General features: G+C 44.7%; 1 protein-coding gene across 4 annotated transcripts in view; it reads left to right on the forward strand.

Moving 5' to 3' along the window:
* Positions 1 to 16,562: 16,562 nt before the first annotated feature.
* The window catches only part of ADPGK (ADP dependent glucokinase), a 42,919-nt gene continuing 32,645 nt past the window's right edge, over positions 16,563 to 26,836 (forward strand). For all 4 annotated transcript variants that reach the window (XM_045070746.1, XM_045070747.1, XM_045070748.1 and 1 more), the window contains exons 1-2: positions 16,563 to 16,870; positions 23,419 to 23,644. In XM_045070746.1, the coding sequence (XP_044926681.1) occupies positions 16,644 to 16,870; positions 23,419 to 23,644 (453 nt within the window). In that variant the 5' untranslated portion in view covers positions 16,563 to 16,643. The remainder of the gene's footprint in view (positions 16,871 to 23,418; positions 23,645 to 26,836) is intronic.

A 26,836-nucleotide genomic window follows, 5' to 3' on the forward strand; every position in this document is an offset into this window, starting at 1 on the left:
GGCAGAGAGGCAGGAAGAGAGAGAGAGGAGGAAGCAGGCTCTCTGCTGAGCAGAGAGCCCGATGCGGGGCTCGATCCCAGGACCCTGGCATCATGACCTGAGCCGAAAGCAGAGGCTTTAACCCACTGAGCCACCCAGGCGCCCCATAAATAAAATCTTTTTAAAAAAGAAAAAAGACAGAGAGCTACGGGTGGATGGAGATATGACTTGACCACAAACCTCAGAAGGAACACATGGTTTTGAGAAAGAATTGTTTGCCAATGATCCCTTCATTTAGTAGGAATTTTTGCCTGGCTTTGGCTTTAAAAAGCCCCTGTAGGTGTGACTGACCTTAAATATCTACAACAGTGACTCCCATGGTCCTCCCTTGTCGGGGTCCCTTCTTCGATTCTGGTGGCCCCGCCAAGAGGAGCTGTAGGAATGCCTCTGTCCCAGATGATCTCTCCTCCAAATCCTGCTTTAGAATCCATGCTGTTAGCTACCCTCACCAGTCACAGGGCTTCTAATCATCCACAACTGCCCGCCTGTCCTGTGCTCCAGGTGGAGACCTCTTGTGGACTGGAAAGATTGCAGTTTACCCCAGGCCTCTGGACTGTGAGCCCTAAGGGAGAGCACCAGCTTCTATACCACTTCCGGGCTGAGAAACATTTGCTTGTTTCTGGGCTGTATGTGTGTGTGTGTCTGTCTGCACACCCACACATCATGCGTACCCCTCTATGATCAATGTTGCAATAAACACCCTTGCACACAGGCCTTTGGGTAGATGCCTTTATTTCTCTGGAATAGATTCCCAGGAGTGGGATTGCTAGGTCAAAGGGCATATGTATTTTTAATTTTAATGGATTTTTTTCAGATTGATTTCCAAAATGGCTGTAATAATTTACATCTCCACCAGCAATGATTTAGAGCACATTTCTCCCCCCTAACATAAAATAGATGTAGAAGCTCTTTTTAATTTTGCCAGCCTGGAGGGTGCAAACTAGTATCTTATTACTACTTTAATTTATATGCCACTGAATTCTAAGAAATTTGAACATCTTTCTATATAGTTGGATATTTTTCTTCTCTGGATTGCCTGTTTGTATCATTTTCTCTATTTCTCTATTGGGTTGTTTATCTGATCAACTGATAGCTCTTTGCATATTACAGCTTCTAATCTTTGTTTATCATTTTCATCATGAAAAAAATTTTCCAAGTCTATTGCTTGTTTTTTGACATTGCTTGCAGTATCTTTTGCCATAAAGATGTTTTAAACACACACACACACATATGCAAAAACATCTTACTTTTTGATTGCCTAGACTTCCAATCTTGGTTGAGAAGGTCTTCTAATCTCTACTTTATATGAAACCTCCTTGCCAAAATTTTTGTCAAAGTATAACATATTTATGAAACAGTGCACATATCTTTACGGATCCGTGATTTTTCACAAGGTGATCACACTCATGTAGCCGAGACCCAGATCAAGAAACATAACATCTCCAGCACCCTAGAAGTTCTTTCATGCTCCTTCCACTTATGACACCCGCTAAAAGTTAGCCTCTATCCTGACTTCTAACATCACAGGCTCATGTTTAAACTTTATTCCAATGAATCATCCCTATGTACTCTTGTGTGTCTAACTTCTTTAATGCACATGATGCTTGCAAGAGTCATTCACGTAGTTCATTCTTTCTCATTGCTGTGCAGTATTCCTTTATGTAAGTTTTCCAAACATTAATACTTTTCTACTTCTTTGACTATTTTTTAAATTTGTTTTATTATTGATGGGCATTTGGGTTTTGTTTTCAATTTGGAGCTACTACAAATAGTGCTGGTACAAACATTCTTATACATATTTTTTAAAGATTTTATTTATTTATTTATTTGACAGAGAGAGGGATACAGCAAGAGAGGGAACACAAGCAGGGGGAGTGGGAGAGGGAGAAGCAGACTTCCCACTGAGCAGGGAGCCGGGCACAGGGCTCGATCCCAGGACCCTGGGATCATGACCTGAGCTGAAAGCAGATGTTTAATTGATGTAACCACCCAGGCGCCCCTCTGGTACCTATTTTTGGTGAATTTGTGTCTGCATTTCTGTTGTATATTTACCCAAGAGCTTAATTTTGGGGTCACGGGGTATGTGTACGCTCAGCTTTTATAGAGACTGACAGTTTTCCAAAGTGGTTGTACCAATTACACCCTGGTCAGTAACGCAAGAGACACTGCTCTATATCCACCCAGTATGTGGTCGTATCTGACTTTTTCACTAGCCATTCTGGGAGGTGTGTGCTAGTACTGCATCCCGATTTGCTGTGCCAGATTTTTAATATCTTACTTCTTATATTTTAAGCCCTTAATCCACCTGGAATTTTATTTTTGTAAGGATAAGGTAGGAGTCCACTCTCTCTCTATTCCAGACAAATAGCCAGATACACCAGATATAATAATGTATCTTTTGCCCTGATGTGTCATGAGGTATGAGTCGTCATCTACCGGTTCAAGCCCCATATTGGGTGTAGAGATTACTTAAAAATGCAATCTTTAACAAAAAGAAAAAGTGTACAGCAGTGAGTGGCACATGAGGATAGCCATTCTCACAAGGGTACAGAGACACCAGGCAGCGACTGAGTGGGCATAGCCAAGGAAGAAGGACCCTCTCTGATTCTGATGTTTGGGGATATTCTTTGAGATCCTCAATCTGGAGGGTCACTCTTCGGGGAGTGTTGACTGACATACTTACTAAGATCCATTATCACATGTATTATTTCATTTCATCCATACAGTGAGTTCACAAGGGGGGCACTGTTAACCCCGGTTTATAGGTGAAGGCAAGAGGCTCAGAGAAATCAAGTGACTGGCCCTCGACCCCACAGGTAGTGAGTTACAGAGCTCAGTTTGGAGCCCATACCTGTCTCCCTCCTGCATTCCTGCTCTTTCTTCCAGATACACTGCTGGCATTGCTGGTGGACAGTGAATTAAGTTTCCAGCCACTTTCCAAACAACAGAGCGTGTTACCAAGCAGATTTAGAACCATGACTCCAGCCCCTGCCTACAGACCCAGCTGGTGGCTATTTTCTCTCCACCCCCCACCCATAACAATGAGTGGTTGATTTCTTTTTTTTTTTTTTTTAAGATTTTATTTATTTATTTGACAGAGAGAGAGGTCACAAGTAAGCAGAGAGGCAGGCAGAGAGAGGGAGAAGCAGGCTCCCCACTGAGCAGAGAGCCTGATGTGGGGCTCGATTCCAGGACCCCGAGATCACGACCTGAGCCGAAGGCAGAGGCTTTAACCCACTGAGCCACCCAGGCGCCCCAAGTGGTTGATTTCTTGAGAAACTGAGTCACTGTTCCAAGCCGCTGAAAGGCTTGTTGAGTCAGACTGGGGTGGCTGCTTTGGGCCCACAGGCAAGTTTATAGTTCTGAGGAGAGACGGGAGTAGTGCCCCAGCAGAAGGAGAGTAGGGCAGGAGAGACTGAGAATATGAGGCTACCATTGTCCTCAGTCCCTTTCTTATTCATGGTACCAGGTCACAGAAGGTCCAGCCACTCTTTTTTCCCAATGGGGAGAGATCTCTGGGTCCTACACTGATGCCCTGGTAACCTGTGCTCTTGGGAGGTCTCTGCTCCCCACAGCCAAGGAGAGGTGGACACTCACTGGCACAAACACACTGACACTCAAACACATATCAAAAACATACCACATATCAAACACTGTGGCACACACATGGGCAGACAAGCTCCACACCGCCACGAGCAGGGCCAAATGCCCACTTCCAGAGACTCTGCCTCCTGGAGTGAGGTCCTAGGAAATCAGTCTAGCTCAAGGGTTTTTCAAATTATGTCAAATTACACCAGATGAGTTATTCTGCAGAAATGATGAAGTAATTTCTCACCAAGGGGAAGATTATTTGTAAAGATTTATTTATTTTATTTTCCTTGAGACAGAGAGAGAGAGAGAGAGAGAGAGAGAGAGCACTCAAGCACAAGGGGAAAAAGGGCAGGACTGAAGGAAAGGGAGAATCCTTGACCAGACTCCCTGCCTGCCTGTTGACAGAGCAGGACGTCAGGGCTGGATCTCACGACTCCCACCCCGCCCAAGATCAGGACTTGAGCAGAAATCAAGAGTCAAAAGCCTAACCTACTATGCCAACCAAGCGCCCCTCACCAAAGAGAAGATTTTCAACTGCTAGAGATAATTGTAAAAAAGTACACTACTAATCTAGAAGATGCCATCTCCCTCTATGAGAGTCAAAATTTTTCAAATCTACAAGTTTGATGATACCCACTGTTGGTGGGGATGTGAAGATATGCCATTTGGCAGGTGAAAAAAATAAATGACAAAATAAATGACAACTTCTGGGGAAGGTAACTTGGCAATAGATGTCAAAATGTTCAACTGCACCTGCCATAACCTCAGCAATTCCACTCCTAAAATTTTATTGATAGATAAATACAGATACATCACCACTCAAAAATACTGGTTAAGGGAATTCATTGCAGCTTTTGTTTATAATACCATAAAACTAGAAACTAAAAAATATCCATTAATAGAGAACTAGCCAAGTAAGTTGAGAGGATCCATATCATGGAATACTATTTACCATTTAAAATGATAAGGTAGAACTCTATACTTTTTTTTTTTTTTTAAGATTTTATTTATTTGGGGCACCTGGGTGGCTCAGTGAGTTGAGCTTCTGCCTTCGGCTCAGGTCATGATCTCATCGGGCTCTCTGCTGGGCGGGGAGCCTGCTCCTGCCCTCCCTTTGCCTGCCTCTCTGTCTACTTGTGATCTCTCTCCCTCTGTCAAATAAATAAAATCTTTAAAAAAATTTTTTTTAATTTTTTTTAATCTTTCTTTTTTTAAGATTTTATTTATTTATTTGACAGAGGGAGAGAGATCACAAGTAGGCAGAGCAACAGGCAGAGAGAGGAGGGGAAGCAGGCTCCCTGCCCAGCAGAGAGCCCAATGCGGGGCTCGATCCCAGGACCCTGAGATCATGACCTGGGACAAAGGCAGAGGCTCAACCCACTGAGCCAACCAGGCGCCCCTCTATACTTTTAATTGAAAAAAAAAAAAAAAAGAAGTACAGAAGAACAAATTGTTTTTATCCTGTTTGCATTTTAAAACCTGTATGTTTGTACATGCGTAGAGGGTATCTCCTGGAGTATACAAAAATCTATTACAGTAGGTACCTCTGGAACCAAAAGGGGAGAGGGAGAAGGAAGAAGAGAAGGAAGACTAAATTTTTTTTTTTTTTTTTTTTTTTTTTTTTTTTTTTTAAGAGAGAAGGGGAAGCGTCAGAGGGAGAGGGAGAGAGAGAATCCCAAGCAAGCAGTCTCCACGCACAGCCTGGAGCCAGAGGCAGAGCTCAATCTCACCACCCTGAGATCATGACCCGAGCTAAAATCAAGAATAGCAGCCTCTGGCGCCTGGGTGGCTCAGTGGGTTAAGCTGCTGCCTTCAGCTCAGGTCATGATCTCAGGGTCCTGAGATCGATTCCCGCTTCGGGCTCTCTGCTTAGCAGGGAGCTTGCTTCCTCCTCTCTCTCTCTCTGCCTACCTCTCTGCCTACTTGTGATGTCTCTCTGTCAAATAAGTAAAAAACAAAAAGTCTTTAAAAAAAAAAATTCTTAAAGAATTGTAGCCTCACCTGACAGAGCCAACCAGGTGCCCCTAATTTTTTATTTAGTAACCTGTACTACTTGACATTTGTACAATGAGCATGTATTAATTGTATAATAAATTATTTTAACAGAAATTTAAAATATATGTGTACACATGTATATTTATATATTAGGATTTCCTGCAAGATTTCACTTAGAAAAAGAGTTCCACTACTAAAACCTTTCAAAAAGCTTTATGTAACCCAACCCTATTGTACAAATTGCCAGGAAAAAGTGTGAGAGGCTTTTGAAATAGGGAGAAAAGTGCCGTTGGACATTGGGCTAGTGTATTCTGGGGTATCAATTCATGGTAGTCTCCACCTCTCATTGTCTTTGATTCTGTGAGTTGTAGAAAACTGAAAATAGACAAATGATTTGGGTTCATAGCAATGCAAATAAGTTTTGTCTGGTGGAGGTGCAACTGATGCCCCTCCCCACTATGGAAGAAGCCAATTTTGCATCAATTAACAGATTCATTTCATTATTCCTGATTGATGGGTATGTGTATCTGGCCTTTATATTGTCCTTTGAACTGATTTTTCGCTTATTACTCCTTCATTAAGGAGTTAAAAATCTGACACATATTCATTTTATATTTTTATGAGATATTTTCCCCTTAAACAATTATCTTCTAACAAAGCGGCAGTGGGGACCAGTTGAGGAAGTGATTTGCCCAAGGTTAGGTGGCTGTGGTTGCCCATGTAGTACTAATCCACCGTCCTGAGATTTCTGGGCTATTTTACCTACATCACCAAGCAACAAGGACTAGAATCCTTTCCATTTCGACTTGAACACTTACTCCATATAGATATCTAGTTAATTTAGACAATGCTTTCTCACAAATACATGTACAGCTGCACAGGCACAAACACCCCGCCGACAGGCTGCACAAACTCCCACACAAATGCAGAAACATTCCCCCCACCACACATCCACCCACCCACCCACCCACCCCCCGGCCCCGACACACACACACACACACACACACCGAAAGGGACACAGGCTAAAGGGTTGGGGATGCAGCATGACCCCTTCCTGTGGACCCTTGACTGCGCCCTGCGGGGAGAAGCGGTGCCCCCCCAACTTCTGACCACCCGCGGGAGGGAGGGGTGTTCGGGGGCAGCGATACTGGGCTCGAGTCCCGGTAAGGAGGCCAAGCCCCCACCCTCCGAGACAGCCCAAAGCAGGAAGTGGGCCGCACACTCTCGGAACCAGAAGCCACCCTGAGCCCTGGGGGAGTCCGGTAAGTCTTCCCGGAGGCGGCGGCCTCCCCGCGGAGGTTTGAAAACCCTGGAGCAAACACTTTGGAGCCCAGGAACTGCCCGGCGGCCGCTGGACTGAGCAGGGAGGGAAAGAGCCACGCCTGCTAACGCGGATCTGTAAAGCTGCTAGCGTTTTGACTGCGCGGGAAAACAAACCTAGAAATCTCCCGAGATGAAGACCCTGTCGGGGCCAGCGAGCCCCCGGCAGCGGGGCTCCAGCCCCTCCCCTTTGTCCTCCTCCCGTCTTTGGCTCGGCGGCCCCGCCCCCCGCTGTGCGGCTAGGCCGGTGGGCTCGCGGCGCCCCCTGCGGGCCCGCGAGGGCCAGGCTCTCCGGTCCTCCGTCCCCAGCAGGCACCGCCGTGCTCCCGCAGGCGGGGCTCTGTTTTGTGCACCCCGGAAGGCCCCGCATCCACATATCTCCATCACCAAGGGAATCCATCACCATTCCGCAGATAAGGAATCCAAGGTTCAACGACAGATGCAGTGCCGCGCAGGGAAAGAGGTGGTGACTCTCTCCACGGGCCCACCCTCACCCGTGCTCCTCTCTCTTCGCCAGGGTACCCCTTTCTTTGCCCTAGAGGGCCTAGGTGGGGCCACAGAGTCAATTGCTTGCTGTGCACCCTAGGCGCCCTCTCTCCCGGATTCCTCCGAGCCAGAGCAGTCATCTGGAGCATCCTCCCTAAGCAGGCTGGCTGGGGGGTGCCGACCGGAGTGCGAGTGGCCTGGGGTTACTGGCGGGACACCTGACATCCGGCGTGCCCTTGGCTGTAGCCTCTCCACTTGTGTGACTCTCTCCTAAGGAGACGGTAAAGAAAGGTCAAAGATTTTTCGGTGAGAATGGTGTTCATCCCTAATTGTTTGTAATAGTCAAAATTTGTCTGGGGCGCCTGGGTGGCTCAGTGGTTGGGCCGCTGCCTTCGGCCCAGGTCATGATCTCAGGGACCTGGGATGGAGCCCCACATCAGGCTCTCTGCTCAGCAGGGAGCCTGCTTCCTCCTCTCTCTCTGCCTGCCTCTCTGCCTGCTTGTGATCTCTCTCTGTCAAATAAATAAATAAAATCTTAAAAAAAAAAAATTTGTCAGCAGTTTCTCTACCTGCAGGTTAGCTAAGTAGTAATCTAAGCGGCCATGAAAAATCATGTTGGACAAAAATTTTTGGTGATATATCCAAATGTTCATTATATTGTTTTTTGGAAGTTAGCATACAACATATACAATAATAAAATGACGTTTCTGTGAAGAACTGCCTATGTGTGCACATTTTTTTAAAAAGTCTGCAGGGGCACCTGGGTGGCTCAGTCCGTTAAGCCTCTGCATTCTGCTCAGGTTATGATCTCAGGGTCTTGGGATCGAGCCCCCTCCTTCCCACTCTCAGGCTCCCTGCTCAGTGGGGAGCCTGCCTCTCCCCCTCTCTCTTCTGGGATCAAGGGTGCTTTTTAAAGTACTGGTATCTTTGTGTATTTTCTAAAAGATACATACACACTGAACATGTCTTGTTTTTATGTGTGTTTTTTAAGCAGAAAAGGCCCAGGGTTTACTTATCCACCCCAGGAAGAAGAAAGCAGCCTAAAAAGTTGGATCCAGAAAGTAAGAAAGGGGATTTATTGGGACATTTCTTTTCCCTGACCCCACAGGAAATATGGTCACTAAGAGCTGCTTCTGAAGAATATGACAGTGATGATACATTTTTCAAAGTGTTGATTATAACACAGTTTGCAACATGACCCAACTGATAGATCATACATTTGGCCACAGATCAGAAGTCCTAGAAGAAAAATTGCTACTGGGTACTGACTCAAATTGTAGTGGATAAAGTAACTGAAGGATGTGCCAGATCTTTGTTCCAGAAAGTTCTCAGACTTAAGTAAATGATGTGGTTCCTTTCTTGTACTAGCTCCAAGCATATTGACTGGAGCACATGGAGCAATGTCTGAAATCCACAGCCCCGTCAAAGAGGTGGGGGGTTTATCTACTCCAACCAGGGTCTGAGCTCTGGGCTGTGCATGGCAAGCTTGACTCAGTTGTGACTGGGAGCAGTGATGACAAAGTAGGCTGTCAGAAAGCAACAAGTCCTCCAGATTCTCCCAGGCAAGGAGACAACACTGAAAACTACGTTAGGCTTTTTCCTTTCAAAACTTGGCAAATCAGAATTTGCTGAAAAGTAAGCAGTGCTATCTGGCTTTAATTTCATTTCTCAAGAAAATCCAGCTGACTCTCATCATGATTTTGTAAGCTTGTTATCTTTTTGGAAATTAACTTTTGAATGTAACCTTCACTAAAAATATGTAGATTGGGGGTATAAAAGTAAAATCTATCTCTTCTTATCTTTTTCCAGTGAAGTACTATCCACTTTTTATTTTAAAACTTGCTCTCTATTGTTCTAAACAGTATATAGTGCCAAAAACTTTAAAAAAATGCATTATAGTGTCAACATTGGGACTGACTCGTTTCAAGAAATCTGTTTGCAATAAATGGTAATGAACTGTAATGCCTCTTTTTAAAAAAGATTTGGAAATAAATGCCAGATTAATTCATTTAAAGAAAAAACCCATAAGCATGAATGGGGTTGGAGGAAATTAATTGTCTGCTCTTTCTGGGATGTAGGGGAGCCCACAGTGGGCTTTGCAGTCCCTACCACTGCTGCTGAGGCCAGTGACCCCAAGGGCTGACCACTTGAGATATCGGTTGTTCCTGGCCTGGGCACTATGATCCGAGTCTATGGTATAAAGAAGGGTCTGAGTCTCCTGGTATAAAGAAGGGCTCCTGCCATAGAAGGACATAGATGCAACCAGCTTCATACTGCCTGCTTCCTGTCTCGGAATTTTTTAAAGAGGGAATAGCGTGTTCATAAATCAGAGATTCAAACCTCAGTGCCCAATATCCCCACCACCACTACCACAAACTGTGTGGTTTGGGGCAACTCACTTTATCTTTACCAACCCCATTTCTCATCTGTAAAATAGCGAGAACCATAACCATATTATGCACTAGCTGGAAGATATATTATTTTATTATTCAACAGCTATTTACTGATGCCGGGTACCATTCTAGTCACTAACTAGGACAGACAAGGTCTCTGTTTCCACGTCATTCATATTCTCATAAGATGAGATCACAATAAACAAATAAATTAATACACAAATGAGAAAATCCGCTGTTAATAAATTCTAGACAGAAAAATAAGATGAGATTATATTGTTTGGTCAGGGAAGCTCTCTGAGCAGACTGTATTTGAGCAGAGGTATTAGTGACGGGAAGCAGTCAGGCATGCAAAGATCATGAAGAAGAAACTGGGTAAAGGGTACAGGGAAACTCTGCACTATGTTTGCAACTTCCTGTGAATATATAACTATTTCAATTTTTTTTTAAAAAGTTTAAAGCAAGTATTCTTACACACTACAGCCATGAATATCGAAACAGCTATGCTGAGTGAATGAAACCAGATCAAAAAGAGGACATACTGTATGATTTCATTTATATAAAATTCTGGGAAGTGTAAACTGATCTATAGTGACAGAGATCCGATTACTGACTGCCTGGGTACAGAGTAGGGAAGGGGGATGTTTGGGAAGGAAGGATTACAAAGAGACACGAGGAGTCTTTTGGGGATGATGGGTATGTTTATTATCTTGATTGTAGTGATGGTTTCAAGATGTATACATAGGGTAAACTTATCTAATCACACTCTCTAAATATTGTGCAGTTACTATATGTCAATTTTTACCTCAGTAATGGGATTAAGAAATTTCTGGGGGCACCTGGGTGGCTCAGTGGGTTAAAGCCCCTGCCTTCGGGTCAGGTCATGATCCCAGGGTCCTGGGATCAAGCCCCGCATCAGGCTCTCTGCTCAGCAGGGAGCTTGCTTCCTCCTCTCCCTCTGCCTGCCTCTTTGCCTACTTGTGATCTCTGTCTGTCAAATAAATAAATAAAATCTTTAAAAAAAAAAAAAGAAATTTCTGTGCCTAAAATAAATAATGCTAAAGATATGCAAAGCCTCTACACTGACATTGAATATTTTATTGCAAGACATTTAGGTAGATCTAAATAAATGAAGAGATCTACCGTAGTCTTAGATTGGACAACTCACTATTGTAAAGATGGCAATCCTCTGCCAACTGAAACTGACCGGAATCCTAACTGGTTTGTTTTGGTATGTCAATTTAAAAATGTATATGGGAATGAAAAAGGGCCAAGGATAGCCAAGATGCTCTTGAAAAATAGGGTATAAGAATCTACATCATCAGAAATCAAGATAGTGAGTGTTACTATGAGGATACATAGACCAATGAAATAATAAAGAGCCCTAAAACATAGATCCACACATATATGGACACTAGATATAGGACAGTGGTAGAAATGCAGATCATTGAGATCTAGCCAGTGAAATACACCAGGTTAAGTAGGTACCTATAAGGATTCTTACCATAATACACAAAAATCAGTTCCAAGGTCTATTAAACCCCTAACCATGAAATGCAAAATAATACAGCTCTGAGAAGGGAATATAGAATATCTTCATGACCTTTGAAAAAAAGAAAAACAACAACCAAAAATATGGATGATAAAGGAAAAGGAAACAATAAAAAGGAACATACTATTAATAGCATTAAAATTATGAACATTAGGGGTCCCTGCATGGCCCAGTTGGTTCAGTGTCTGCCTTCAGCTCAGATCATGATCCCAGGGTCCTGAGATCTAGCCTCTCATCAGGCTCCCTGCTCAACAAAGAGCCCGCTTCTCCCTCTGCCCCTCTCTCTGCTCATGCTTGTTCTCTCTCTCTCTCTCTCCCTCTCAAATAGATAAGTAAAATCTTAAAAAAAAATAAAATTATGAACTTTATTCACTAAAGATATTATAGGAGAATTAAAAGACAATTGGAGGGGTAGAAGGTATTTGCAACTAAGAAAAACTTCATCATGATTATAATATAATAAGATATACGACACATCCTACAGAATGGCAAAGCTTTTTTTAAGGGGGGGGAGGGGCAGAGGGAGAGAGAGAATCTTAAGCAGGCTCCAAACCCTGACATCAGGACCTGAGTCAAAATCAAGAGTCAGAGCCACCCAGGTGCCCCAATAATGGCAAAGCTTTAAGAAACTTTTGGTGTGTATGATTTGGAATACCACTCTGGAAAGATGTCTGATATTATCTAGTAAAGTTGAGGACAGGGGTTTCATATGACCCAGGAATTTCACTCTTGGTTTACACCCTGAAAAGGCTTATATACATGTGCATTAGCATTATAAACAGCAATATTATACAGAACAGTAAAAACCTGGGAAAATTCAAATGTTCTACTTACTATACACTGAGCAAATAAATTCTAGTATTTTTTTCCCAATGGAATATTATAGAGATGCGAGCAGCTGAAAATAGAAAAGGTCGCTGCACAGTCATCTATGTAAAGATGCTTGCCCTCTTTATAGTGAGAAAATGCCAGACCAGCAGGGCCGAGATGAAAATTAAAGAGAGTTCTTAGAAATCAACAGTGGCCATGGCAGGGAGTATTTTTGTCATGTATCAACTTGCACTAGACACTGTGCTAGGCTCTTTTAGGACATGTCTACTTCTCACAACCATTTGGTATAGTAGGAATTGTTTTGCGGGTAAGGAAACTGAAGGACAGAAAGGTTAGATGACTTGCCTGAGATACGCAGATACCGGGGTGGCAGAAGTGGAGATTTAAAACCAGCCATCAACCCCCACATTCTTTCCATTGGAGTAGAAGGCATTGATTGCCTTCCAACAACTATCCACCAGCTCTCCTTTCTTCCAGAACCATGATTTTATCATGGCATTCCTGCTTCTCTATGCTGTCACCCTACAGATGAGAGGGCAAAAGATGGAACAAGCCTGGGCCCCTGGCCACTCTACAGCAGACCAGCCATGCCGCACCAGGTGAACATCTATTGCTTCCTTTTATTTTTAACTTTGTCTTTGGAAAACAACTCTGGGGCTAAGTGGTTCTAGAATTGTTAGGATTCTTGTTGCAAGAAGGAAATACACTTAGAAGGTCAACTTTTCATTGCCTTCCAAATGTACACTGGAACTATGACAGAACCCAAATCAGATGGCTGGAACTCGCTGCAAGACCCACAGCAGAGATGGCTGACACAGTGCAGAGGAGCACCAAGCTGGAGGGCCCCTGAGCAGGGAAGGCCTCCAGCAGCCAGTAGGAGAGCTTTGCTCCAAGAGCGGGAGACAACCAAGGCAGCACTGTGGGACAAGCCCATGCCTCACCCTTTCCCATGAAGTTCATAGGCAGGCCCCTGCCACACAGACGCCCAGACAGCTCTGCCCCTCCCACTTTCCCACGCTCAGCACTTCCTCCTCGCCCAAAACAGTTAATCCTAAAGTGGAAATCCACAGCTACCACACCGTCATATCCTCCAAAGTTCTCTGCCCCACTGTGTGCTCAGCAAGCCATCCTCCTAGCTCTTCTAGTGCACTCCCGATGGCAGGTGAGGGAGGAGGATGTCTGATTGCCCAGAGCCATGGCTGCAGACATAAAACTTTCTCTTTTTGGATGCTAGGATCCTTTATTCCTTTTCTTTTATCTCCTGGCGGGGGTGGTGGGGTTTCTGTCCCAGGATCCTCAGATCAAAATCCAGGAGTCAGAGAGTTGGAGCCTTAACTGAATGAGCCACCCAAGCGCCCCTCTTTAGAGTTTCCTATGACCTTCAAAACTGTGCACCGATTCTGGCCTTTGGGTGTGGCCTTGCTGTGCTGTGTCCCAGGCATCAGCAAAGGCCTTGACACAGTGTGGACTTTGGAGAGCAGCTTAGATGAAACCCCAGAAGCCTGAAACTGTGGAAAAAATGGGTTAGCCCAGCTTACCCTAAGGATTATTTGGTACCCCTTTAGTTTCTGTTCCAATGTGGGAACAAACTTGCTCCTTAAAACCCTTCAGATCACAGGAGTGGTGTTGACTTGTGCTTATGTCAAAGCCAAAGCCTCAGGCTAATTTGGGAACTGATAGGTCTCTGCTAATTCCTTACATAAACACAAGATCTGCATCTTGGCCTTCCAGGTCAGGGTCTTAGATAGACATCTGGAGCCTCCATTTGCCTCTGAATTTTCTGGAACCAAATTGCTTTTTTCTCTCATTTTAAGGTCCTAGGAAAGAGAACCAACAGCAAAGGCCACGTCTGGAAGCAATTTGAGTGGGAGAAGGTGTGTCTTAAGGCCTGCCCAGATCTTTTCACTTTGTTCAGCCTAGGGAATGGAGCCATGGCTGCCCACTCATGGCTCTTTATTAAGTGCCCCCAGAAACCTGACTTCTAGAAAAAGTTAGCTTGCAACACATTCCAGACTCCCTGAACAGATAATGATCAGAAATTACTATTTTTCAAAGGAAGTATTTCAAGAGTGTTTGTAGTATGCAAAGAGCTGACTGCTTGCTTGCCCCTGAGCCCCTGATGAGGAGTTAGAAGAAATTAAGACCCCTGGGATTGTGTATGTGACCAGAAGTCACATCAGATTCTGCCACAACTGGCAAGTGTGGCTGATACTCTTCCTACAGCCCCCCTGTTGTTCTTGGTTGGAATTGAGATCCAGACTCTGGGCCCTATGTCCACCCCTGCCACCACCCACAGCACAAAGCTACACTGAGCCACCAACCAGCGTGCCCCCCAGAGCAGCCTCGATAATGAGCAGATGGGTCCCTGCTTGCTGCTGAAGTGCCAGCACCCACTTCAGACTTTCACATGAGAAATAAACTTTCATTTTGTTCCAGCTGCTGTTGTCTTGTCTCTGTGGCTACATCAAAAGTTCTAATATCGTATATTTTAAAGGTGCTAAGAGAGTAGATCTTAAATATTCTCATCACAAGAAAATAATTCGTCATTCTGTGAGGTAGTGATGCTAACTAAACTTACTGTGGTAATCGTGGTTCAATGTATACATGTATCACATCACCATGTTGGACACTTTCAACTTTACAGTGTTATAACTAATGTGCTAATTGATAGTCAATGATGTCTTAATAAAACTGAGGGAGTGGCAGGGGGGAGTTCTGGCCAACTGCGAAAGAAGCAGAAAAATTAGGTTCAAAGAAACTGCTGCCAGTTCAGCAGTTATCTCTGGAGCCAGAAAAGAAGGGTCCAGGCAGCTTTCTCCCCATATCGCTCTGATGTGGAGCATTCCCCTTTTCTCTAGTTTTGTCTGCCCCCATGGACCTCCCAGAGTCCTGCTTCCTGAGCTCCTCCAAAACTTCACCTTGGAAATATATTTAACGAACTCTATCTGACCATCAAGCCTATGTGTCCTTGTGGGTCCAGGAAAAACAAAAAAAACAGCGAACGAACAAACAAAAACACAAAACAAAACAAAAAAACTAGCTACAGACTCCTGACTCATGGTCCAAATTCTCAGTAAAGAAAAGTGGTCTCTTGAGTTTTGTGCATTGGCAGTATGGTAGCCAATGAGGTTTATCCAAGGAACAATTATTGCTTATTAAGAAATGTTCTCTGGCAACAGTGGATTGATTCCCTGCTTTTGGGTTAGGTGCTGGTATAGTCCTCTCTGGGATGGTAAGGAAACATGTCCACTCAGGGCCATGAAAGAGAAATCAGTTTCTCTAGGAACTGATTTGACATGTCTACCTGAGGAGAGAGAAGGGGAAGGCAAGACAGTTTCAAGGCTCCACATAAATCTCATTGGCTCCTTGGCTTCCTTCCTTTACGTGGCAGCCCAGAGCTCTTCCTGCGTGAACATCTTTGAACAGCTATCATCAGGTAGGCGGGGTGGGTGAGCTAGGGGAAGGTAGAGGACCAGGATGGGGAAGTGTGTGACGTGGGGCGGGGTGGGGGTGGAGGGGCGAACCCAATTGCCCAAGATCAAAGCTAGGGAAATAAAGTTTCATTGCCAAGTCCAAAGGTCAGGGGCAGTGGAAAATCGGACACAAAGCCAAGGTCAGGAGCCAGCAGAACCAGGAAAAAAAAAAAAAATGAACAGGGCAGGAAAGAAGCCTAGGTGATACATGGTGGCTGCTGAGAAGGAGCTGACAACAAGCCCAGCTTCACTTCTCATAATGTACACTCATACACAGAAGTGTCACAATGAGGAAGACGGAGCCTGCCTGGGCTGAAGCCCTATCGCCGCGGAAAAGAGGAGAAACCAGTGTTTCTTAACCCAAGTCCATAATCTCCGTAACTAACACAAGATTGTGTGCATTTGTGCGTTTTTCTGATATTGCTAAAGGGAACAGCGCCCCCAAGAGGGTTATTTGAAGGCCTGATTCCGGTCGTCCCGCGAGAGGGATCACTGCGGGATCTCCCGTCTTGGCAGAGGCCTCGAAGGGCTGAAAGCCTCGGATGCCCTCGAAAGGGGCGGAATCCCTCCCTCCTCGCCTGCAGCGCGGGTGCCGTCTGAGCTAATTCCCCCAGGGAGAAAGAGGAAGAATTAAGCCAGCGATAGAGGATGGACACACTCGCGGAGGGACGAATTAAAAGAGGGGGGACACTGGTGCCCCTCCGAACAAACGCACCCTCGCCCCTCTGGTGGGGTCCGGCTGGAGTCCCGATCCGCGTTCCCGCCTCTGGGCGGTGCAACCGCGCCCCCCAGCGCCAGCCCGGGGCACCCGGGGAGCGGCGCGGAGCCCCGCCCCCAAGCCCGCCCCTCGGGGGCCGTGGCGCGCCTGCGTGACGTGGCGCGTGTCTACGGCGGCGCACGCCGAGACGGAAGAGGCGCGGGCCGGGAAAGGAGCGGGCCGGCGGCTGCGGCGCCTCTGTCCCCATGGCGCTGTGGCGCGGCTCTGCGTATGCCGGCTTCCTGGCGCTGGCGGTGGGCTGTGTCCTCCTGCTGGAGCCGCAGCTGCCCGGCTCGGCGCTTCGCTCGCTGTGGAGCTCGCTACAGCTGGCGCCCGCGCCTCCGGGACCCGGCTCCCCTGAGGGCCGCTTGGCGGCCGCCTGGGACGCGCTCATCGTACGGCCGGCCCGGCGCTGGCGCCGCGTGGCCGTGGGGTGAGTGCCTGCGGGGCCTGCGTCTTTGGGTCTTTCCAGGAAGTGCGGGTGCTTCGGGCCTCCGAGGGCCGCCTTGGAGGAGTTCGGGCGGCTGGGGAACTGGGAGGTAGAACCGCGCGGAAATAGGGTTTCCCAGACGTTGCCGGGAAGGCTTCTCGGCGCTGGTGTCCACGCTGCCTCCTTGGTGAAGCGTCGGATGTCTGGGACCAGCCCTGTTCGTCACTGCTGCAGGGACTCATCAGACTGCTTTTTTCCTCTTGCCTGGTCTCTGCGCCCCTCTGTCATCTCGGTAGGATCTAATAGCCTCTGCAAATCCCGCGCAGCCTGACACCCTCCTGTGCTAGTCTCCTTCAATCCTGTTACAGATCTTTTGGCGACTGCCTTTTTGCGGTCACACTTCGAAGACGCTCGCCCTCTTCTGAACGTCTTGAGTGGTGTGGTTCACTACCTTTAGCTATCGACTTTATCTCCCTTGTTTCTCCTTCTTAATACCGTAGTCTGGGAGACCGTCGCTATTGAAACTGCTCTCTCAAAGCTCACTGGTGATTTGTTGATTTTCCAATTCAGCTGCCCTTTTTTAGTCTTCGTTGTCAGCCCCGTGCAGTCTTCCACGCGCTGAACATGCCTTTCTCCTTGAAACTCCTTTTCTTCCCTTGACTTCAGTGACATTGCATATTTAATGTTCTCCCAACTCACAGGGCCTCCTTTCTTTGTATTCCTCATTGTTCCCTTCACACTAACTTTAAACCTTGTCTTAATTCGATTTAAATATCTTGCCATCACCTCAGAAGCATGATACAAAAGCAGACCTTCTATGAAGTACTCTGCTAGTTTTTGTGAGTGCTTGAGGCAAGGGTAGAGCAAAGTTATCCTGAAGATTAAACAAAATAATTGTGTAATCTTGCATGGTGTCTTCTGTAAAGAGCACACAAATGTTAGTATTTTTTTAATATTTATTTTGAGTCATCTCTGCACTCATTGTGGGGCTCATACTTAACCCTGCGATCAGGAGTTGCATGCTTCATGTACTGAGCTAACCCGGTACCCCATAGGACTCTTTTTTTTTTTTTTTTTTTTTTTAAACCAGCATATAGTTTCTTCAGGTAGTATTTCCTTTTATCTCTTCTCTCAAGTTCAGGCCCTTTCACCTACTTCCTTATGAGTTTCTTTTAGGTTTTGTTTGCTTGGTTTTTTGTTTTTAAAGATTTTATTTATTTTGTGAGAAAGTGCACAGGTGCAAGTCGGGGGGTGGGGTCAGGTAGAGGTAGAGAGAGAATCTCAAGCAGACTCCATGCTGAGTGCAGAGCCCAGCATGGGGCTCCATCTCATGACCCTGAGGTCATGACCTGAGCTGAAATCAAGAGTCAGATGCTTAATGAACTGAGCCATCCAGGTGTTCCTTCTTATCAGTTTCTTAAGTGTCCTCCCTGGCTTTATGGACATTCAGCAAGTATCAGCAATTATATGGTATGTGTCAAGTCTTTGCTAGGCTCTGAGGATGTAAAAATGGGTGAAGACAAAGTATCCACCTCATTTGTTGAAGACAGATATATTCATTATTAGTGTTTAGCCTGACATGACAGAATACCACAGACTGGGTGACTTAAGCAATAGGAATTTTCTTGTGGTTCTAGAGGCTGATAGTCTCAGAATGAGATCCTGACTAGCAGATGGCCTTCTTCCCACCACTTAAACTGTATGGACTTTCCTCTGTGCATGCATACTCCTGGTGTCTCTTCTTGTTATATGGAGATTAGTCTTCTTGGATTATGGCCTCATTGAACCTTAATTATCTCTTTAAATAGTCTTTATCTCCAAAAACATCCACATGTGTGGTTAGGGCTTGAACATATGAATTGATGGGGAACAGGGGTACACAGTGCTGTCGATGACAATTTGAAAAGTGCTTTCAGGATTCATGGTTTAAAAAAAAAAAGTCAGGAGTGCCTGGGTGGCTCAGGGGGTTAAGCCTCTCTGCCTTCGGCTCAGGTCATGATCTCAGAGTCCTGGGATCAAGCCCTGCATCGGGCTCTCTGCTCAGCGGGGAGCCTGCTTCCCCGCTCTCTCTGCCTGGCTCTCTGCCTACTTGTGATCTCTCTCTCTCTCTCTGTCAAATAAATAAATAAAATATTAAAAGTCAGCCTTTGTGTCCCAGAGGATTACTAATTCTCCATCTAGTTAGATCTACTAATGGATCTAATAGATCAACAGAGGAGTGGAGTAAGATGGGTTTCAAAAGTCAGAGTGAAGCCAGGTACGGGGAATGACACTAACTAGATCAACATTCTTACTGACACAGAGTTAATCCCTTCATCTGCATCTTTGCTTGTGTGTGCTTCCTGTGAGGGCTTCAGTATCAGAGAAATCTGGGTTTGAACCTAGGCTCTTCCATTTGTGGCCTTTGGAATGGTAGTCAACCCCCAGCTTCAATTCTTCTCAGCTAAAAGCAGTGTGACTACTTCCCTGTCTTACAGCGTTTTGCAATTGGTGTGGTCTCTTTGAAAATGCCTGTCTTACATTCAGTGCTTCCTAAATACCAGGCTGCTTTCTCTGTCCACAGTGCCATCCAGACTTCACCCCAGGGACCACTGCCCTTCTTTCCCTTTGGATTTTTCTTCTCTGCAGAAATGATTATGATTACCTCTCGCAGTATCTTAGGTATAGTGTTAAAAAGCTAGGAAGAACCTAAAGAAACATTTTGCAGATAATGAAGCAGCAGGGAGGTAATGAAAACAACCATTCTTGCCTCTAAAGAACTTGCAGTCTAGAGGGAGCACTGAGCTCCCCTTCTCCCACCCCCCAAGAGTCTCTGGCAGTAGGCCTAGAAGCCCAGGCTCCCCTAGCCTTCTAGTCCTTCCCCTTGTTTGGGCATTCAGCATCTGTTGTCTTGCTTTGTTTTCCAGTTATTTCATCTGTTTTTGTTTTCTCCAAACTCACACTATAATCTTAGACATTTCTTTCTCAACTCTGAAATTCTGCCTAAAGTCACATGAGCATAATTTTCTCTTCTGGTTCTTTTGTTCCCTTCCTCCTTTTAATATCCCTGAGAATAAAGCACCATAGGTGATGTGGTTGTTACATTCTTGGATGCTTTTGAATTGAGGGAAGAGCAGAGGGAGATTCTTGTTCTGATTAAAGTATAACTAGAAAGCACATTAGTTTGGTATCTGGTATGTAGATGTTCAGTGCTCTTTTTATTATGAAAAGCTACTGAATAAAAATTTTTCCTTTTTAAGTTTTTTTTTTCCCTTAGTATTCATGACATGATGAAGTCGGGGGGGGGCAGAAAATATTCCTATGGTAGGTACATATTTTTAACTCAAAATTGGTTCTGCTGGGTTTTGCCTTGGGTTGCAAAATATGTTGAACATTATTCCTTTCCGTTATGGGAGGGGAGTTGGTTTTGTTTTGTAACTTTTTTTTTTTTTTTAAGATTTTATTTATTTAAGAGAGACATAGCGAGAGAGGGAACACAAGCAGTGGGAGAGGGAGAGGGAGAGGGAGAAGCAGGTTTCCTGATGAGCAGGGAGCCCAATGCAGGGCTCGATCCCAGGACTCTGGGATCATGACCTGAGCTGAAGGCAGACGCTTAACTGACTGAACCACCCAGGCGCCCCTTGTCTTCTAACTTTTGTAAACTTCTCCATTCTCATCTTTAAAGAACCAGACCATGTTCAAGGTCTTAGCGTATCACTGGGGATGAAGGTGATGTGTTTGTGCAAACTGCTATTTTCAGATGTGGGCGTCCCTCAGTGTCTGAACTTTTGCTTTCCAGACTCCGGACCCAAATCCATTGGAAAACATTTTCTTTTGGGCTGTTGGGTGGAAATAGTGTCTCTCACTATCAGAGTTTGTACTATCTGAAACTCGGGAACCTGCTTGCATCTGAGAGCCAGGGAAAGCTCTCCGATTTAAGAGTCCACCCTTGGGGCTCCTGGGTGACTTAGTCTTTTAAGCATCCGCCTTCGGCTCAGGTCATGATCCCAGGAGTCCTGGGATCGAGCCCCACATCAGGCTCCTTACTCAGCAGGGAGCCTGCTTTTCCCTCTGCCTGCTGCCTTCCCTGCTTGTGCTGTGCGTGCTCTCTTTCTCTGCCAAATAAATAAATAAAATATTTTTTAAGTCTATCCTTTAAACATCTAATGTTACATCCAGTAGAAATAAAGAACTGAAGAACATCCTATATGGGTGTTCCTATATGGGGTGGAATTGAGACCAGTTTATAAGGTATGCTTGGTTTATAATCAGTAGGGCTGTGAAAGGAACGTTATTTTAAACTTATCATTAAGCACCTGCCATATGAATGTCAGTGTGTTTTATGCACAGAAAAGCATAGTAACTCTTTCCAATTGACCAGAGTATGTGCCTTTGTTTTAAAAGAATAAGAAAATTTGAGTATTTAAATTATGTTTGGTGGGGAGAAATCTTTTAAAGCGTGGGATCCATAGGGGAAAAATTAAAGAATGCTTATGATGTGGGTGCCGTGAGTTTGTCATTAGGAAAAATGTGTCTCTTTCTTGCCCTTGTAAACCTTGCTTGAGTGATGTCACTGATGTCTACCCTTCATATGAACCTTTTAAAAATTATATATTTTTTAATTAACATGTATTATTTGTTTCAGAGGTACAGGTCTGTGATTTATCAGTCTTAAACAATTCACAGCACTCACCATAGCACATACCCTCCCCAGTGTCCCTCACCCAGCCACCGCATCCCTCCCACCCCCAAACCTCCAGCAACCCTCAGTTTGTTTCCTGAGATTAAGGGTCTCTTATGGTTTGTCTCTCTCTCTCTGTTTTCATCTTGTTTGATTTTTCCCTCCCTTCCCCTATGATCCTCTGTCTTGTTTCTCAAATTTCTCCTATCAGTGAGATCATATGATAATTGTTTTTTTTTAAAGATTTTATTTATTTATTTGACAGAGATCACAAGTAGGCAGAGGCAGACAGAGAGAGAGAGGGGGAAGCAGGCTCCCTGCTGAGCAGAGAGCCCAATGTGGGGCTCGATTCCAGGACCCTGAGGTCATGACCTGAGCCAAAGGGAGAGGCTCAATCCACTGAGCCACCCAGGCGCCCCAATAATTGTTTTTTAATTATAAAAGTAATGCATGCTTCTAAGAATCAGAAATACATCTAGCGAAATATAAAATTCCTCGCCCTTGCCCATCTCATTCCTCTTAGAGTTTACCACCATTAATGAATTCATGTGTTAATTTCCAGATCAAGAGCTTTTTGTTGTTGTTGTTGTTGTTGTTGTTTTTAAGAGACTAGAAGGGAAACAGAGCTATAGTCTACACCAGAATCCAATCGTTTGGGCCTTTCTTATGAATGAATATACTTTCTGCTTTCGAAGAAGCTGCTCAGAATTACCCCTGGAAGCCCATCCATCCTTATCACCAGAAGCTTGTTGTTGGCCTACTGTGAGCTTTGGCCTTCTCAGAAGCTTCCAGCTGCCTGTGTGGTCATCTAGCCCCCCTGGCAAAAATGACATCCCCAGTAGGCAGAGGCAGGAATCAAGGTGATTGTGGGGTGGGGGACAGGAAGTCCTTCTCTAGGTACCCAAATTATTTGACCCTTCTCTAAGGGATGGCTTTTAGGAAAGTAACACTAAAAACATAAATCAGAACTTTTCTGGTTTATATTTTTATAGACAGGCCAAGCCAGACAACCATAGTGCCTTATAATTTGTTTCCATAGAGACAACTAGGTAGTGCAGCACTGGCTTCTCACAGGCCCTTTAAAGGTCTTGGTTTGGTCCACTGAACACCTGCCAAGTGATGAATTGTTACCAGGCTACAGATGTGCCTCAGTCTTTAAGGCGCCACTTAACTGTTGAAAAGTTTCAGCTAGGAGTATTTAGACATTAGGTATTTAGTGAGTGTTACCACCATCCTAATGTGTCTTTGAGGGGAAGGTATCTGATATTTGGCCTTTGATCAAAACTTATATTTTGCTTACTTTGCACCAAGCAGTGTTTCTAAGCATATATTAATCTTCAATACGGTTCTATGAGTCTAACACCCACATTACACCGTAAATGAGGAAGTTGAGAAATTAAAGTGACTTGCCCAAGTCAGAAAGCCAGTAGGAATCCAGACAGTATGTCTCTGCCAACATTTTTTCAGAAATGCTGTATTTATATTATGATAATTTTGTTCTCAAATGCTGAGCACCTGTTTTCTCTTTGTAGCTAGCGTAAAAGTTTGCCACACTGAGGATGCCTGGGTGTCTCAGTTAAGCATCTGCCTTTAGCTCAGGTAATCATCCCAGAGTCCTGTTATCGAGTCCCACGTCAGCCTCCTTGCTTAATGTCTCTCTCTTTCTCACAAATAAATAAAATCTTTAAGGAAAAAAAAAAAAGTTTACCATCCTGTAAGAAAGATTCCTGTGTTTCGATCCTAAGATGTTTGTCCAGATTTCGATCCACTTCCTTGGTTTTTCTGTTTGGATACAGTTCCTGGAAACATTTCTCTGTTATTAAATGCAGAGTAGCTTCCATGGTGCTGCTTCTCTTTTCTTTCACACTGCCTCTTTCCTCCTTCCTTCCAGAGTCAATGCCTGTGTGGATGTAGTGCTCTCAGGGGTGAAGCTCTTGCAGGCGCTTGGCCGGAGTCCTGGGAATGGAAAAGATCACACCATTCTGCATTCAAGGAATGATCTGGAAGAAGCTTTTGTTCACTTCATGGGGAAGGGAGCCGCAGCTGAGCGCTTCTTCAGCGATAAGGAAGCTTTCCATGACATTGCCCAGACTGCATCAGAGCTCCCAGGAGCCCAGGTCTGTTTGGTTCACCAGCAGTAAATTAAGATAAGGTGGGGAAAGATAGCTTTTTGTATAAGGTTCCTAGAAGCAACCAAGTAACTTTTCCTCAGTCTCTCTGGAGGGTGATTGTTAGGAATTCAGTTCTGTAGTATTTTCCCTTTCTGTCAAACTGTGTATCTGAACTTTTCATTAACTCCACTGTTTCTAGTCAGTTCAATTCAGCCAACATTTAGGAAGCCTAGTTACCAAAATTTTGGTCCTAGTTCATCTATCAAATTGCTCTTTTTTCATATTACCCAATTTGAAGGTAGTAAAGATGCCCACTCTTGTTTGTGGCTGATAAAGTGGAATAATAATATGGCTGAGTCCTTCCTGAGCAGGAGAATAAGGCTAAACACACAGAGCGCTATTTGTAGCTTGTGCATGGGCAAGGGAGTCCTGGATCCTCACCTCTGCTCTGGTGGCCCAGAGCCAGGTTCCTTACCTCAGCAATACTGATGCTTTGGGTTGGATAATTCTTTGTGGTAGGGGCTGTCCTGCACAGGTGAGATGTCAGCAGCATCTCTCGCATCTACCCACTGGATGACAGACAATAACACTCTCTTCCTTCCCTAGCTGTGACAGTTAAAAAGGTCATACTCAGTTGTTCCCAGGCTGGGGAGAAAAAAAATCACATTGGTTGAGAAGCACTGGTCTAGATCAGTCGTTCTCAGACCTAAAACACAGAATCACTGTGGGGGGAGGTTAATGAAACAGATTTCTGGGCCTTACTCCCAGAGTTTCTGATTCAGTAGATGTAGGGTGGGACTCAAGAACTTACTTCCCTACTGGGAAGTTTCCTGGTTGCATTAATGCTCTTGTTTTGAGGACCTTGTTTTGAGAACCCCTGGTCTACAGGATAGGACCTGTCAGACCTAGGGGTCCCCAAGCCCACACGGTGATCATAAATAAAGCCTTAGGGGGGCGCCTGGGTGGCTCAGTGGGTTAAGCCGCTGCCTTCGGCTCAGGTCATGATCTCAGGGTCCTGGGATCGAGTCCCGCATCGGGCTCTCTGCTCAGCAGGGAGCCTGCTTCCTTCTCTCTCTCTCTCTGCCTGCCTCTCAGTGTACTTGTGATTTCTCTCTGTCAAATAAATAAATAAATAAATAAAATCTTTAAAAAAAAAAAAAAAAGCCTTAGGGCCCACATGGTTCTGATACTTTTTTAAGGTACACATGGAGTAAGAGGCAGTGCTGGGCCTGGACATCCCAGGCCCTTAACCCCAGCATACCTTCAGCGACACGTGCCCTCACACCTCTTGAGACTGAATTTTGATTGTTTATTTCAGCGTCTGTCTACCCCCCACCTCCCACCCCCCACCCCCAGTTTTTCCTACTCACCTAAAATCTTGCCTTGGCTAGTCACATCAGTCTAGATGTGGTTCTTGCTAGGGGAGCTCCTTAATGCCATTTTTAATTGGTACTTTTCATGGGCCATTCTTTATGGCCACTTTTATTTTGAGAACTTTCAAGGTTTTAAAGTTCTTTTTGCTTTTGAATCTTCCCATTTGAACATTAAAGTGGGCATAGGCGTTACCCAGCCGAGTTTGTAAAGCAAACAGCAAGCTGTTAAAATGACGGCTGCAGTCCTTTTTATAGCTGAGTTCACTAGTGAGATTCTGATCTTTTATGAAAGTATCTCAGTAGTTCTAACATGGTGACAAGTCTGCTGCTAAAAGTCTTTATTATCATTGTATTTGAACCACTAATTCAATTTCTATTCTCTTCTGCTTTGATCCTGCCTTTTGTTTCATGATGCAAAAAAAGATTTTTTTTCTATAAAGATAGCTTTTTGATTGTCCAAGTTATTTCTTAAAAGTATGAGGTCTAAAATGCTCTCCTTACCTTCCGTGAAGGCAACACTTCATTTGATGTCTTTTCAAACTCCCTTAAACTATAAGCAGATTGATAAAACAGTAGTTAATAACTATTACATGAAAAATCTAAAATCCACTTCATAAAATCTTAATATTTTCCCTCAAGATTTTTAGTAAATTCATCTGGCCATAATAGTCAAATAAAAATTCATGCTAAAATGAAAAAGACCAAATTTTAGCCTGTATCTCACAGAAAGCTTTAAATTTACCTACAGGAAGCAGTTATTGTTTACCTGAATCTGGAGTTGGTCAACAGGAAGCTTAGGATGGAAGTGGTGTCTAGAATCTAGAATTGAATTGTTTAGTCTGTGCCTCTGCATGTGGTCGAGGGCTAGAAGGTAAGATAGTGGCGTTCCATCTGAGCAAGAGTATTGATTAGGCTTCTCAGTTTTCATAATGGAGCATCAGCCTTATCCTATTTGATAGGTGTCCAAAAGCATGTGGATCCATCCTTAGTCAGCAACATGGAATACCGGCCTTGAGTCATCTGCCTCTCCAGCACCAGGTCTGCAGCTGAAAGGAGTGGTGTTTAGGAGACATAGTTCTATGTTAGGACCCATTACCCTTAGACTTGCTCCTAGGAAAGCCTTTATATTTTCTAACACATCTTTTTTGAAACTTAGCAACAATCATTTACCGAGCGCTTACTGTAGTAAGAAGAGAGCCAGTCCTGCCTTGAGGGAGCTAGTCATGTACCCAGATGATAGTAGCCCAAATGGACAAGGGCTTTAGTGGAGTTCGAGTATAGGGATGGCAAGGGATCTCTAATCCTGTCTGGGAGGGCGGCTGTGGAGGCTGAGGTGGCAGTGGGGAAAGAGAGACAGCAGATATGACAGAAGAGGTGCGTGCAGGTGATTCTTGAGAAGGAAGTGGGTATTTCCCAGTGCATGAGAAGGGCTGGGCATCCAGGAGAGAGGAATAGCGTGTGCTAAAAGAACAAAGACCGAGGAAGACAGGCTCAGAGAGCTATAGGCATGGTGTGGGAGGGAAGCACAGGAGAGGAGGTAGAAAAGAGAGCACAGGGTTGGGGGGCAGATAAAGAAAGGCCGTGTGCCTCACTTACAAGTTGAGTTTAGTTCATTGAAGTATCTATTGAATGATTTTTAGGAGGAGAGTAACACAGTCCTATATTCATTTCAGTAGGACTGTGGCACAGAAGATAAGATCTGTCCACATTTTTCATGTTTCCTTTATCTCTTCTAGCTTCCTGAAAGCTCAAGGCCAGATCTGATCTACAATTAAGGCAGTTACACTAATTTTCATGGTTAACATATTTGGGTTTTTTTAGCCTT

The sequence above is a fragment of the Mustela putorius genome, unplaced genomic scaffold (assembly GCF_011764305.1).
Source record: "Mustela putorius furo isolate JIRA1106 unplaced genomic scaffold, ASM1176430v1.1 tig00003972_pilon_pilon_pilon, whole genome shotgun sequence".
Lineage (NCBI taxonomy): Eukaryota > Metazoa > Chordata > Mammalia > Carnivora > Mustelidae > Mustela > Mustela putorius.